This window comes from Mixophyes fleayi, chromosome 11 (assembly GCF_038048845.1).
Source record: "Mixophyes fleayi isolate aMixFle1 chromosome 11, aMixFle1.hap1, whole genome shotgun sequence".
NCBI classification, from domain to species: Eukaryota; Metazoa; Chordata; class Amphibia; order Anura; family Limnodynastidae; genus Mixophyes; species Mixophyes fleayi.
In genome coordinates, this window is record NC_134412.1 from 67,797,701 (window position 1) to 67,810,184 (window position 12,484).

A 12,484-nucleotide genomic window follows, 5' to 3' on the forward strand; every position below is an offset into this window, starting at 1 on the left:
AGCATCATGCCTAGAATTCCCATGTGTTTCAGTTTTTCCAGGACAGTCCCCTTTTTCACACTCAAATTTTAACCCACAATACCTATTAACCCATAATTTTAAATCCATAATGAACCAAACTTAAGAAAACAAGTGAGAATAGGTTTCTATAACCGTTGCCCCTTATTTGAGGCCTAGAAGGAAGTAAAGTATGTGTTGGATATTATGGCTTACATGACAACTTTTAAGATTTTTCCCCCGAGAGATCCGGGGGAGAAGTCATGAGACAAGGGATAGGAGGGGGGCGTGGTGACATCGTCGCGTCACCATAGCCCCGCCCCCCACTATAAAATGCAGAAATTCAGGGCATTGAATAGCGGGGCCGGGGCTTAATAACGCGATTAAGCCCCGTCCCCTCCATTCAATGCCGTGAATTTTGGCGAATGCCTCATGTACGGCCTCATGTGCAGTCGTATGCAAGTCCAACTCATGAGTGCAAAAAGCACTTTTAGCCAAGGATCCGTCTCAGTGTGCATTCAGACTAAGGGTTATATTAACTAAACTGCGGGTTTGAAAAAGTGGAGATGCTGCCTATAGCAACCAATCAGATTCTAGCTTTCATTTATTTAGTGCATTCTACAAAATGACAGCTAGAATCTGATTGGTTGCTACAGGCAACATCTCCACTTTTTCAAACCTGCAGTTTAGTAAATATACCCCTAAGATGGATCTCGCCCTTGTACCTCTCTCCGCTTAGAGAGGTGGGACAGGGAAGGTAGTGTCCGAGCCTAGCAATGTAATGGCGTGTTCATGCTCTTTACATGCTATGCTGAGTTGTAAGCAGCCGCAGATAGGTCTTCTCTAGGAGACGCATCTTTTGCGGGTGCTTTCTCCTGGTGCAACAGAGCTTGCTGTATTAAAAAAAAGAAGTGAAAAAATAATTACATTTTAAAAAAAGGTGTCCCCCCTCCAAACAGCTTAACCAACGCTAGTGCTGTTTGGAAGGGGGGAGAGACACTCAGTTTCTTTTTTTTATATTAATTAATTTATCTGCCTTACAGGGCCACTGCAACTGATAGACTTATGTCTATCATGCACACGGGCCCATAAGGCAGATAAAGAGGTGCATTTGTGCAATTTGCATAGTATTCTATGTTGCACGGACTTGGAATCCTATGTAAGTTATGGGATGCAATTAACGATTTACATTAACGATTATATTATATATATATATATATATATATATATATATACACATATGGTCCACATCCAACAGGATGTGGGCGTCATATGGAAAGAGAGCTATGGAATTTTCAGCTGCTAATACATCCACTTTAATTTCCAAGATGTGTGTGTTCATGCATACATTGACAGAATAATTGCACAGCCAAGCTAAAAGAAGAGAAATACAATCTATTTCTGAATCTGTATAATACCATGCTGCTCATATTTTTAGAATTTTGTGGTGAAATCAGTGCTGATTCAAGAGCGGTGATAGAATGAGAGACTGCATTAGGGCTTACAGATAGGATAGAATGAAGGACTGCTCAAACTAACACTGGGGGGTAAATATATCATGCTGCGGCTTTGAAAAAGTGGAGATTCTATTTGTCATTTTGTAGAATGTACTAAATAAATGACAGCTAGAATCTGATTGGTTGTTATAGCCAACATCTCCACTTTTTCAAACCTGCAGCTTGATAAATTTATCCCTAGGTCTAGAGTTACAGCTCAGTAGGTTTAGATGTTTGGCATTTGATGGTTAATGTTAAGGCCCAATATTCTACAAGACAATTTGGTTGTGTCATACCTATTTGGCCACAAATCTCAGTGTAAACGAGCTGAAGAAAACATGGCACTCTCCTATAAACAGGAAGCAGCAAGAACTTGAAGCAATATATTGTGATTTTATGTTATGTTCATACTGTAACATTTTAGGAAAGTTCTCTGTCTATTATCAAGCAACACACAATGCTCAAGAATGTAGATCAATATCACCTATACCTGATACTGGGATCGAAGGTTGTCAACCTGAGACAGGTATACCCCAAGGGATACCTCAGACAGATTCAAGGGGTATGTCAATCTATTCAAATTAGCTAAAAAGTGCATTGATCTTAGTAAATTAGAAAACATATACAAAACTAATGATAAATGGTATTTTTAAAGTATTTAAGTGGCTAAGGAAACATTTATTCAAACTGAAGAATACTTTGTCCTCACATTAGGGGTACTTAAACTAACACTATAGGGGGTACTTAACCATTACTTGGGGACTTAGTTAAAAAAAAAAAAGTTGAGACACCCTGGTACTTGTGATTGTAAGGAAACATAAAGCTACAGTGGTACATTTAGGGGAGGACTGGCAAGACTTGACTCTATAGCAGCCTATTTTTAAAGCAAAAAAATGCAACTGGCTCAGTGACTCAGCCCAAGGCAGCCCACTATGGGACTGACCCAGGGGGCAAATGCCCCCCAGCCCAGCCTGAACCTGCATACAATACATAATTCATAAATGCAAGTGAGACAAGACCAGAATCAAAATAAAACAAGTTCACAACTGCACATAGCAAAGTAAAAAAAAGAAAACGTAAAATCACAGAAAACACAGATAACCTTTGGCTGGAAGCAGATAGGAAATGCAAAAAACATGAGAAGTAGAAAAGTGGAGGTATCCTTTAAGCAGTAGAAAACTACTGTACCCGGGGCGATTTAGGTGGGGGGGGGGGGGGCAATTTAGGCCCCGCCCCTTTCTAACATCTTAGACTGCCGACGGCTGCACACTATGTGCAGGTCCGTCCAGCCGTGACAGGCAGGGACAATGTGCTGCCCGGCTGCTCTGATTGTGTTTAGCAGCCAGGCAGCACACTGTCCCTGCCTGTCACGGCTGGACGGACCTGCACATAGTGTGCAGCCGTCGGCAGCAAGTGTCTGCTAGGGGGGGGGGGCGATTTCCCCGATCGCCCCCCCCCCCCTGGATCCGCCACTGCCTTTAAGGTTACCACTGGAGCTTTAAATTGCCCTGCAATCAGTATATTCAATCCCTGTACCATGTATAGGTGATAGCAATCCACATTCTAAGGAACCTTTAATTGTGCTCGATGTTTGTTTATTTCTTTATGTTATTAACTCTTTCTGCAGTGTTGATAACAAGCGGATGATTTGCCTGGAATGCTGCAGTATGGATAGTGAATAAAGCCACAGCATTATTACATTGACTCCTGGCTTAATTCCATTTGCTGGCGAATGCCAGTTTTTCTTATGCGCATCCTCTTTGGTCAGAAGTGGCTAATACAAAAGAACAATATTCTGTACCAGCTTTGTAGCCAATGTAAATACACTGTCAAATATTCAAGATTGTTCAGGGTATGGAATTTTTTACATTTATATTTGTAATAATAATTAGTAGTACCCTTATATAAGCTACGCTTTATTTCATGCTTGCTTACAGTATTTATTAAATATACCTTGGTTGACAATAGGTGCAATTTGGGAGTGGAAATTATGTGACATTATGTGAAAACCTGAAACAGTTTTGTATGATTTGCACATTGTGACTTGTTGATTGGAAGTCATTTAGTTGTAATAATTAATCAATATGTGATTTAAATGACACCATTCCGAGTTAACTGGATGTGAAAACTTTCAGGACACATAGGTCTCTGCTTCAAGCATGTATTTAAATTTGCAGCTGACTAGAGGATTACAATTATTAATGAATGTCTAATTCTCTCCCATCTACAATAAGTTGAAATGTCATCATAAATACTAATGGTGGGTCTCCTAAGACATTAGTTAAGCATAGGTAATGATGTTAGAAAAGACAACCACAAATTAGAACACTACACAGCACCAAAAAATGACAACACAAGACATAACCAACACAGAGGATTAAGAGAGGCCATACTCGGTCTTTGATGAAGCAGGCGGTACAGAGGTCTCTGCAGTGGAAGAAGCCAGCTCAGGAGCTTTCCCACTAGCCACAGCGGTAGAAGCAGAAGTTCCAAGAGCTGCAAAAACATCCTTTGCAAGGTCAATTTCTGGAGTCTTGAAGGTCCCCCCATCAATTTGAAAGTCCTCACCCTGGGAGGGTTTTGTGTTGCTCAGGGAAGCTGCCTCATTCTTGGAAGCCTCCGTTGGACTTTTCACTGTGCTGGGCTGTACTGCTTCTTTTTCTGGGCTTTTGGTAGCTGATGCTCCCTGCTTCACCTGTTCAGGAGTAGCTGGGGGGCTAGTGGTACTTGGTGGGACTGTGGCTGGAGGCTTGACAATGGCTTTGGGAGCCTCAGCTGCAGTGCTGGCAGCACTGGGATTCATAACACCCCCTTGGCTGGCTACTGCATTAGTTGGATTGTTAGTAGATGGGGTATCGCTGAGATCTACCAGTGGGGCGACCTTTGGAGAAGCAGTGGCAGGAGGAGAGGAGGCTGAAGATGCCTCTGTTTTGGAGGGAGTTGCCTGAATGGACTGCATTGAGTTTGAGTCAGGAGCAGACGTGGGTGGCGGGGCAGTGCTAGAGGTGAGAGTGGTGGTCTCACTTGTGGGACTATTTTGTGCTGTGGCAAAGGTTTCAGTGATAGTGTCAGAGTTAGTGGTGACGGTGGTGACAGAAGGCAGCATATCCTCTACAGTAGCTGTGGTGTCAGCTGGATGCCTGCGAGAAGCACAGGAGCAGAGAAAGAGAGAGAGAGTAGACAATGAAGAAAACAAGTGACAGAAAGACAAGAAACACAAACATATAGCTTTTCACACAGAGGAATAGTAACACTGAACTCATTACTGTATTTAGTCAGGTAAACAATTGTTAATAGCCATACTGAAGAAAGGCAAGCTGGGAGAAAGAAAAGGAAAGCTATTAATTGAGGTTAGTACAGCACTACTGAGGGTCTTTCAACCCTCTTACCTTGTAAATGTCCCGTCATCTTATTCCAAATTGAATTTATCTCAAAATGAAAATAGTTTGTCCAAAATAAATTAAATAAGATGACGACCGTCTGTGTTTTCATACACATTAAATCTGAATGTTGTTTGTTTTTTTCTGTCTGGAACTGGGGTATGAGAAAAATGTCACACAGAAATGGCCTTATGTACAGAGGAAGATAGGTACGTATTCTGCACATTATCATCCGGTACAACAAAAGTTAGGCCTTTATTGTGAATCATTTATACACGAAGAACTCGCACTATTAGCAACAAATGTCATATAGCTAACGTTCCCATCCTTATAGGACTAGATCTCAGGGTGGTCACATATGACAACTGACTGGGTTATGTGAGTCACAACACATCTGTGCTATTGGCACCAAGTTGTTAACAACTTTATTCTAGATCCCAGCATTTCACCTCTTAAAAAAGCTGTTTCTTTGCACACAAATTCTTTTTGAAGACTACACTGATTTCTAAGACAGCTTTTGGGCCATGAACTGAGCAGCCATGGTGGCACCTAATCCATTTACAATAAGTAATAGACTGGGTACAATACAGTAATGTACTTGTGAAAGCCCATTGCCATTTGATGATTACTGTTTACTTACACCGAGAGCATTTACAGCTAAATCTGAAATTGTATAGGTCATGGCGTCTTGGCCAGCTGTGTACTACTGGGCATTTCCTTCCTATTCTACAGCCATTGTGAAACACAATATGAATGCTGCTACATACTCAGGTTCTGTTAGCGGTGTGGTCTCATTGGGTTCTGTCTGGTTGCTTCCATCGTGGTTTGGTGTCCTCTCTTCTTCTGTTCGTACCTCAACAATGGGCTCCTTAGACTCATCTTTCCTGTGGGAGAACCATATGTGTTAACAAATTCATCCACATCTGTGGATTTACGGGCGGTCACCATTTTAATTTATTTTAACTGTTCATCCCTAAAGTTCAGTGTAAATCTATTTAAAATTCAGCCTTTCCAAGTCGCAGAAGAAATATAAGTGCACATAAACATGTGTCCACAATGATCCTAAATTTTAATCTATCTCTTATACCGTGTTTAGAATGCAATTCCTGTTAAGTGGATGAAGATGACTCTAACAGCAGAATAATGAGTATAAATAGCGTGGAGTTAATGGAACTGGATTTGCTGGTTTCATTGGTATTCTCTATAAGTGATACATTATCAAGGAATGCTTAAAGGCTTACTACATAACTTTTCTCTACATGTCTTGAATAACAATGATATCTCTCATTTCCCCATTCCATAAAATGAATCCAAATATAGGCAACATGGGCTTATATGAGGTGCTCTGACCGTTCTACAGCAACGTGTCCATATCTTACACAAGATAACACATATAGGGCCTGATGCATTAGTGATCTTATCTTGTGCAAAAGTTAAGATGCTTATTTTAAGAAGAAACAGAGATAAGAGTGAAGATAAGATGGATTGTCATCTTAACTTAAGAAATTTTGCTTCTTATCTCCCTTTTTTTTTGGCATGCACAGAGTGGATTTGCTTAAGATAAGCAAAAAACAGCAAAAAACGGCAGATAAGAACACTAATGAATCAGGGCCATAATGTTTATTGTAACAGAAGGCATTAAATGAATTTATAGAAATAAGAGATTCAAAAATGTGGTATTTATACATTTCAGAAATAGCCCAAAACATTACACAATATATTTGATAAGAATTGAAAGTGCTACGTACGAAAATGCAGCCTTTCCTTCTTCTATGTCTTTGCCTTTAGCACCAGGGCCGGCCTTCCCACAAAAATTGACAGCAATGCACATGAGCAGACCGCATTTGTTCAGGAAGTAGCAGGTCACGTCCACAGCCACCAAGAGAAGAACAAAGACGATGATGAGAATGCCCACAATGGCTCCTGTGCCCAGGCCCGAGCTGGTACTTGTGGTGGCTTTGGAAAAGTAAAAGGAGACTCTGGTTAGATACCACTGAATAACGGTATACTCTACATATCAATACTATTTTTAGATGAAGCAGATGTTTTTTTTGTTTTTACCACATTTTGCAACAAATGACATAATGCAGATGAAGCAGGCTGTATTACACTACTCAGCATGATGTGGCTCACAACTGAACATGAAGAGGTGGGATTACATTGTTTAGGTTTATCAGTGTGCTCCTATGATTGGATGCATTTGTTGGATAGATGAATAGTTATTGCACATTCTATGGTCACTGATTTTTTTTAGCTTCTTCTTATTAACTTTAATGGTAAAAAAAAATATAGTGGCAATCTATCTAACTGGTGCCAAAACGGAGGAAAGTGTTGCCATAGAGAATCCTGCAAGTGCGTGCCCAGACTTCATCATAGCATCGGGGTTAGAATAATTCAGTTAACCCTTGGCAGAGCTAAGAAGAAAAACAAAGCCTGCTCCATCTGTATTTACAAAGTTAAATGCTGATTCTGAAACAAACACTAGTCCTAATATTAAATGTTTTTAAAGGACCTATAATTCATGTAATGATGTACAATTTCGACATCACGATTAAACTTTTAACAATTATACTAGACCTATAAGGATAATAATAGCAAGAATAGCATTTCCATGGCACGTGTACAAAGCTGTGAGGTAGCACTATTTTCATTCATTCATTCCTAATTTACTAAAAACAATGTATCAGACTCTCTCTCACATGAACAGTTTTTTTGAACATGCACAAGCCCAGAAACAAACCATACGCCAGAGGACACAGCAACGTCCAATTAATCTACGAGCTCAAAGGACTCTCACTACAGCGTATGATTCCAGGGGCAGAACGGGGGTGGGACTGGGCGTATGCACATAGTCAATGTACAGTAAGGGAGTGCCAAGCTCGAGCGCACACAGCAAGCGCTGGGCATCTCAAAGGTATGTGTTTTTCTGTCGTATGATTACTAGCAATGATGGTCACGTATGCATGCTATAACATGTGTCTGCAATCAGGAGTAGCTGTAAAAATTAATTTTATGTACAGGAGACATTAATAATTCTGTAATAAATGCATTTATGGTTAAACAAAATGAAAAAGAAAAACAACATTTCTAATTCTTTAATGTTTTGTCATTAATGACTATATTATTAACAGGTGACATTAAATAGTTATATTATTTTCTGTGTGTTCTTATATTCCACATATGTATTGGACCTATCCTGCAGCGTTTTGTCTGCTGGAGCAGAAGGGACCTAGCCCTGTATTTATCAACAGATGTATTACATCTGCTCCTTGTTGACTACAGACATGAGTATGCCGGATTTATGTGGAGCAGCACGGTGGCTCAGTGGTTAGCCCTTCTGCCTTACCGGACTCATGAGTTCAATTCCCGACCATGGCCTTATCTGTGTGGAGTTTGTGATCTCCTCCTGTTTGCGTGGGTTTCCTTCGACACACTAGAAACCAACTAGTAGGTTAATTGGCTGCTATCAAATTGACCTTAGTCTCTGTCTGTCTGTGCATGTATGTTCGGGAATTTAGACTGTAAGCTCCAATGGGGCAGGGACTGATGTGAGCGAGTTCTCTGTACAGCGCTGCGGAATTAGTGGCGCTATGTAAATAAATGGTGATGATGATGTGCATTTAAAAAAAAACGCACAATACGTTAGTTTTGCTTGCCTTATTGAAAATAGGCCCCTGGTGTTTAGGTAATTTAGGAAGCATAAAAAAGTTGTGAATTGAAGGGCAAGGTTTTTAATATTTAAAATAATTATTTTTCTACAGTTACAGGTTAGATGCTCATTGGGTTTGTCCACAATATACATAGCATGTGAGCACCACTCTGTTCATAACAGTAATGTTGATACAATTTGTATGAGTACTGTGCTTGCAGTGTTTAGTGCCATACATTCATCTGTCAAGCTTCTCTTATATGCACAAATGCCATGGACAGAAACTGTACTGAAACATAATAAACCATTAATGGACTTACCACAAGAGCAGACATGTGGAAAGATCTTGAAAGTTTTACATGCAATTAGTCAAACCAGCCCTTAGATAATATGACAGCGTATGCAAAGCAATGTTCTGTAACTAGAACAGATAGGTCTGTAGGGGTTACTAGGTATCACCATCCTAGTGGATACTTTTGCTACTGATGTGTATCGTGATTCATTGTTCCATAACTTATAATTAGTCTGTATCTGTTGATTAAACAACAAGCTGTTTTTATTTCCAGAATTAAGCAATTGCCTTACTAAACTTACATACATTCCCAAACCCTTCTAGCAAATGAGATAACGCACACAACAAATTTTTTTGTAGGGTTGCCTGCAGTTGACACGGGCTGTGGACGCTTTATTTTTCAGTTGAATGACATAATATGAATATCACTATTAGCAAATTAAAAGAAAATTACAATTCATTATTGGAGAGTTTATTTTATTTAAGTAGGTTTTTTGTGAATGTGATATACTTAGTTTCACATAAAGGTGCTTATTTAATCATCATCATCTATTTACTTATATAGGAATATATAATATACAAGTTAACCCGTGCATGATACTCATGCATTCTAGTCAAATCAAGCTACTTAAGGTGTTAAAAAGGTTCTTGTCATGCATTTGGGCCTAGCCCAGGCCTCCTCAGGGGAAAAGCGTTACTTCCCGACGCAAGCGCCCTTTTTAACGTGGTTTTGTCCACATGTCACCACCTCATAATTTTTCTCCATCACCTCATCCTTCATCTTCATCGCCACATCCTTCATCAAGCTACTTAAGGTGTTAAAAACTCCCCACTGTCACCCGCGGCAACCACCAACCACTCCCAACTGTCACTTCTCCTTCAAGAAATATATAGGTCAGTGTATAACTCTGCCCAGCAGGTGGCGCTGCAGCTTGTTTTTTGTTTTTTTTACACACACGCCACTAGGCATTTATATAGTAGATATCATATTTTATAATATATATTAATAACATGTAACTATATGGGATAACAGCGTTTAGCACACTTGTGTATGTAGACTAATCTAATAGCTATCAACATCTAAAAACACTGTTTCCAAGTAGACTTATGGCATCAAATCACTTCACACGTGATACTGTCTCCATTGGGTTTATAGTTACTGGATTTGTTTAGAACATACCTTTTTGCATTTTGTATATTCCTCATTAATAAATAATTTCTTATAACTCACAATGAAACAAATTTTAATAATTGCATCTAACATGCAGGAATAGGGACCTTTCCAGTGACAATTCCAGAGACAAATCTTTAAAACCTAGGACCATTCATGAAAATTCGGGATAGTTGCCACTATGGTTGCTGCGGTTTACAACACATCATTGCTCTTTGCGCCATGTTAATATTGAAATGAACTAAAAATAAGGGACTTTGTGAAGTTTTTCCAGAGCTCAAACACGATCATCTTTAATAAGTGCCCAGAGGAGTCCTTAAGCCTGCTTTTTAATGGGTAATTGGTAATGTATCTGCATACCTTCTTTTCACATTGTGGGTTGAAAGCGGGTGAGTCTGGCGGGAACAGGTGAATATTAGAAAGGGTCTTTAAATAGGTAACATAGTTGATGAGTTTGAAAAAAGACACCAGTCCATCAAGTTCAACCTATTTTGGATCTCCTGCGATCCCTCACTTATATTGGAAATTGATCCAGATTAAGCAACCGCCAAACTGTTTCAATCGGGAAAAATCCCTCCAGACTCAATTTTGCAGTCCTATTTTATCCCTATATCTACTACTATCCTTCATTTTAATTAACGGTCGTATCCCTGGATACACTTTTTCACTAAAAATTTGACTAACCGTTTCTTAAACATATCTATTAAATCTGCCATCACAACCTTCCCTGGCAGTGAATTCCATATCTTGACTGCCCTTACTGTAAAGAACCCTTTCCTTTGCTGGTTAGAGGAAACTTTCTCTCCTTTAACCTTAGGGGGTGTTCGCATGTCCTGTGTATAGTCCTTGGGGTAGAAAGTTCCCATGAAAGTTCTCTATATTGACCCTTAATGTATTTGTATGTAGTAATCATATCTCCTCTTAGACGCCTATTTTCTAAAGTAAACATGCTTAAACTGGCTAACCTTTCCTCATAATGTCATGACTCCATACCCTTTATCAATTTTGTCGCCCTTCTCTGAACCCTTTCTAGTTCTAAAATATCTTTTTTATAGAGTGGTGCCCAGAACTGTACTGTATATTCAAGATGAGGTCTTACCAACGATTTATACAGTGGCAAAATTACACTGTCTTCCCTTGCATCTATGCCCCTTTTTATGCATGACAATACTTTATTTGCCCTTGCAGCTGCTGCTTCACATTGAACACTATTGCCAAGTCTACTGTCTATGAGCACACCTAAATCATTTTCCATTATAGATTCCCCTAAATTAATCTCATTTAATTTATAGATTGCGTGCTTGTTTTTGCTCTCTAAATGCATAATCTTACATTTATCTATGTTAAATCTTATATTCCATTTGGCCGTCCAATCCTCCAGTTTATTTAAGTCCCTCTGTAGGGAAGCTACATCTTGCTCTGATTTTATTACCTAACAGTGTTTAGTGTCATCTGCAAAAATGGAAACTTTACTCTCTAAACCATCACCAAGGACATTAATAAATATATTAAATAGGAGTGGCCCCAGCACGGAACCTTGAGGTACTCCACTTAAAACTTTTGACCAATTAGAAAATGTTCCATTTATCACAACTCTCTGTTCCCTATTCTCAAAACAGTTTTCAATCCAAGTACAAATGTTGTTTCCTAGACCCAGTTCCCTTATTTTGTAAACCAACCTCTCATGTGACACTGTATCAAAGGTCTTTGCAAAATTTAAGTAGACCACATCTACTGTGCTGCCCTGGTCTAAGCTCCTACTAACTTCCTCGCAGAAGCTAATTAGATTAGTTTTGGCCTATCCCTCACAAATCCATGCTGTTTCCCACTAATAATCTTATTGCGCACCAAGTAATCCTGAATACTATCCCTTAATACCTTCCAGTAGTTTCCCATGTCAGGCTTACAGGTCTATAATTCCCTGTTTGTGATCTCGCCCCCTTTTTAAACAACAGCACCACATCTGCTATTTGCCAATCTCTTGGGTACTGAGTCTAATGAGATTGAATCTATGAAAATTAAGAATAGCGGCCTAGCTATTTCTGAGTTTAGCTCCATAAGAACCCTTGGGTGTATGCCATCTGGACCTGAAGCTTTATTTATCTTAATATTCTTCAGTCTCCTTTGGACTTCTTCCTTTGTCAGCCAAGTATTAATTATTGGTACGGTTTCATTTCCGTTTTTTATGTATTAATCCTACCAGTTGTTCCTCTCTAGTAAATACTGAAGAAAAGAAATTCTTTAATACCTCTGCTTTTTCCTTAAAATCATTTATCAATTCATTCATCTCACTTCCTAGGGGTCCTATATTATATTTTTCAATCCTTTTGCCCTTTATATACTTAAAAACTTTTTGGGGTTTGTCTCACTTTCTTTTGCAACTTGTTTTTCATTTTCTAATTTAGCCAATCTAATTTCCTATTTGCATGTTTTATTACATTCCATGTACCTACGGAAGGACTCCTCAGACTTAAACAATTTAAATGCAAGCTTCTTCCT

The 12,484-nt window shown here is 39.2% G+C and overlaps 1 protein-coding gene across 5 annotated transcripts in view; it reads right to left on the bottom strand.

Annotated features, from left to right (window-relative positions):
• Positions 1 to 12,484, bottom strand: part of NCAM1 (neural cell adhesion molecule 1) — a 268,171-nt gene that overhangs the window by 7,131 nt on the left and 248,556 nt on the right. For 3 of the 5 annotated variants that reach the window (XM_075191349.1, XM_075191348.1, XM_075191350.1), the window contains 3 exons: positions 6,622 to 6,829; positions 5,641 to 5,757; positions 3,887 to 4,633 (listed from right to left, as the gene is read on the bottom strand). In XM_075191349.1, coding sequence (XP_075047450.1) covers positions 3,887 to 4,633; positions 5,641 to 5,757; positions 6,622 to 6,829 — 1,072 coding nt within the window. The remainder of the gene's footprint in view (positions 1 to 3,886; positions 4,634 to 5,640; positions 5,758 to 6,621; positions 6,830 to 12,484) is intronic. The other 2 variants (XM_075191351.1, XM_075191352.1) reach the window with 1 other exon arrangement.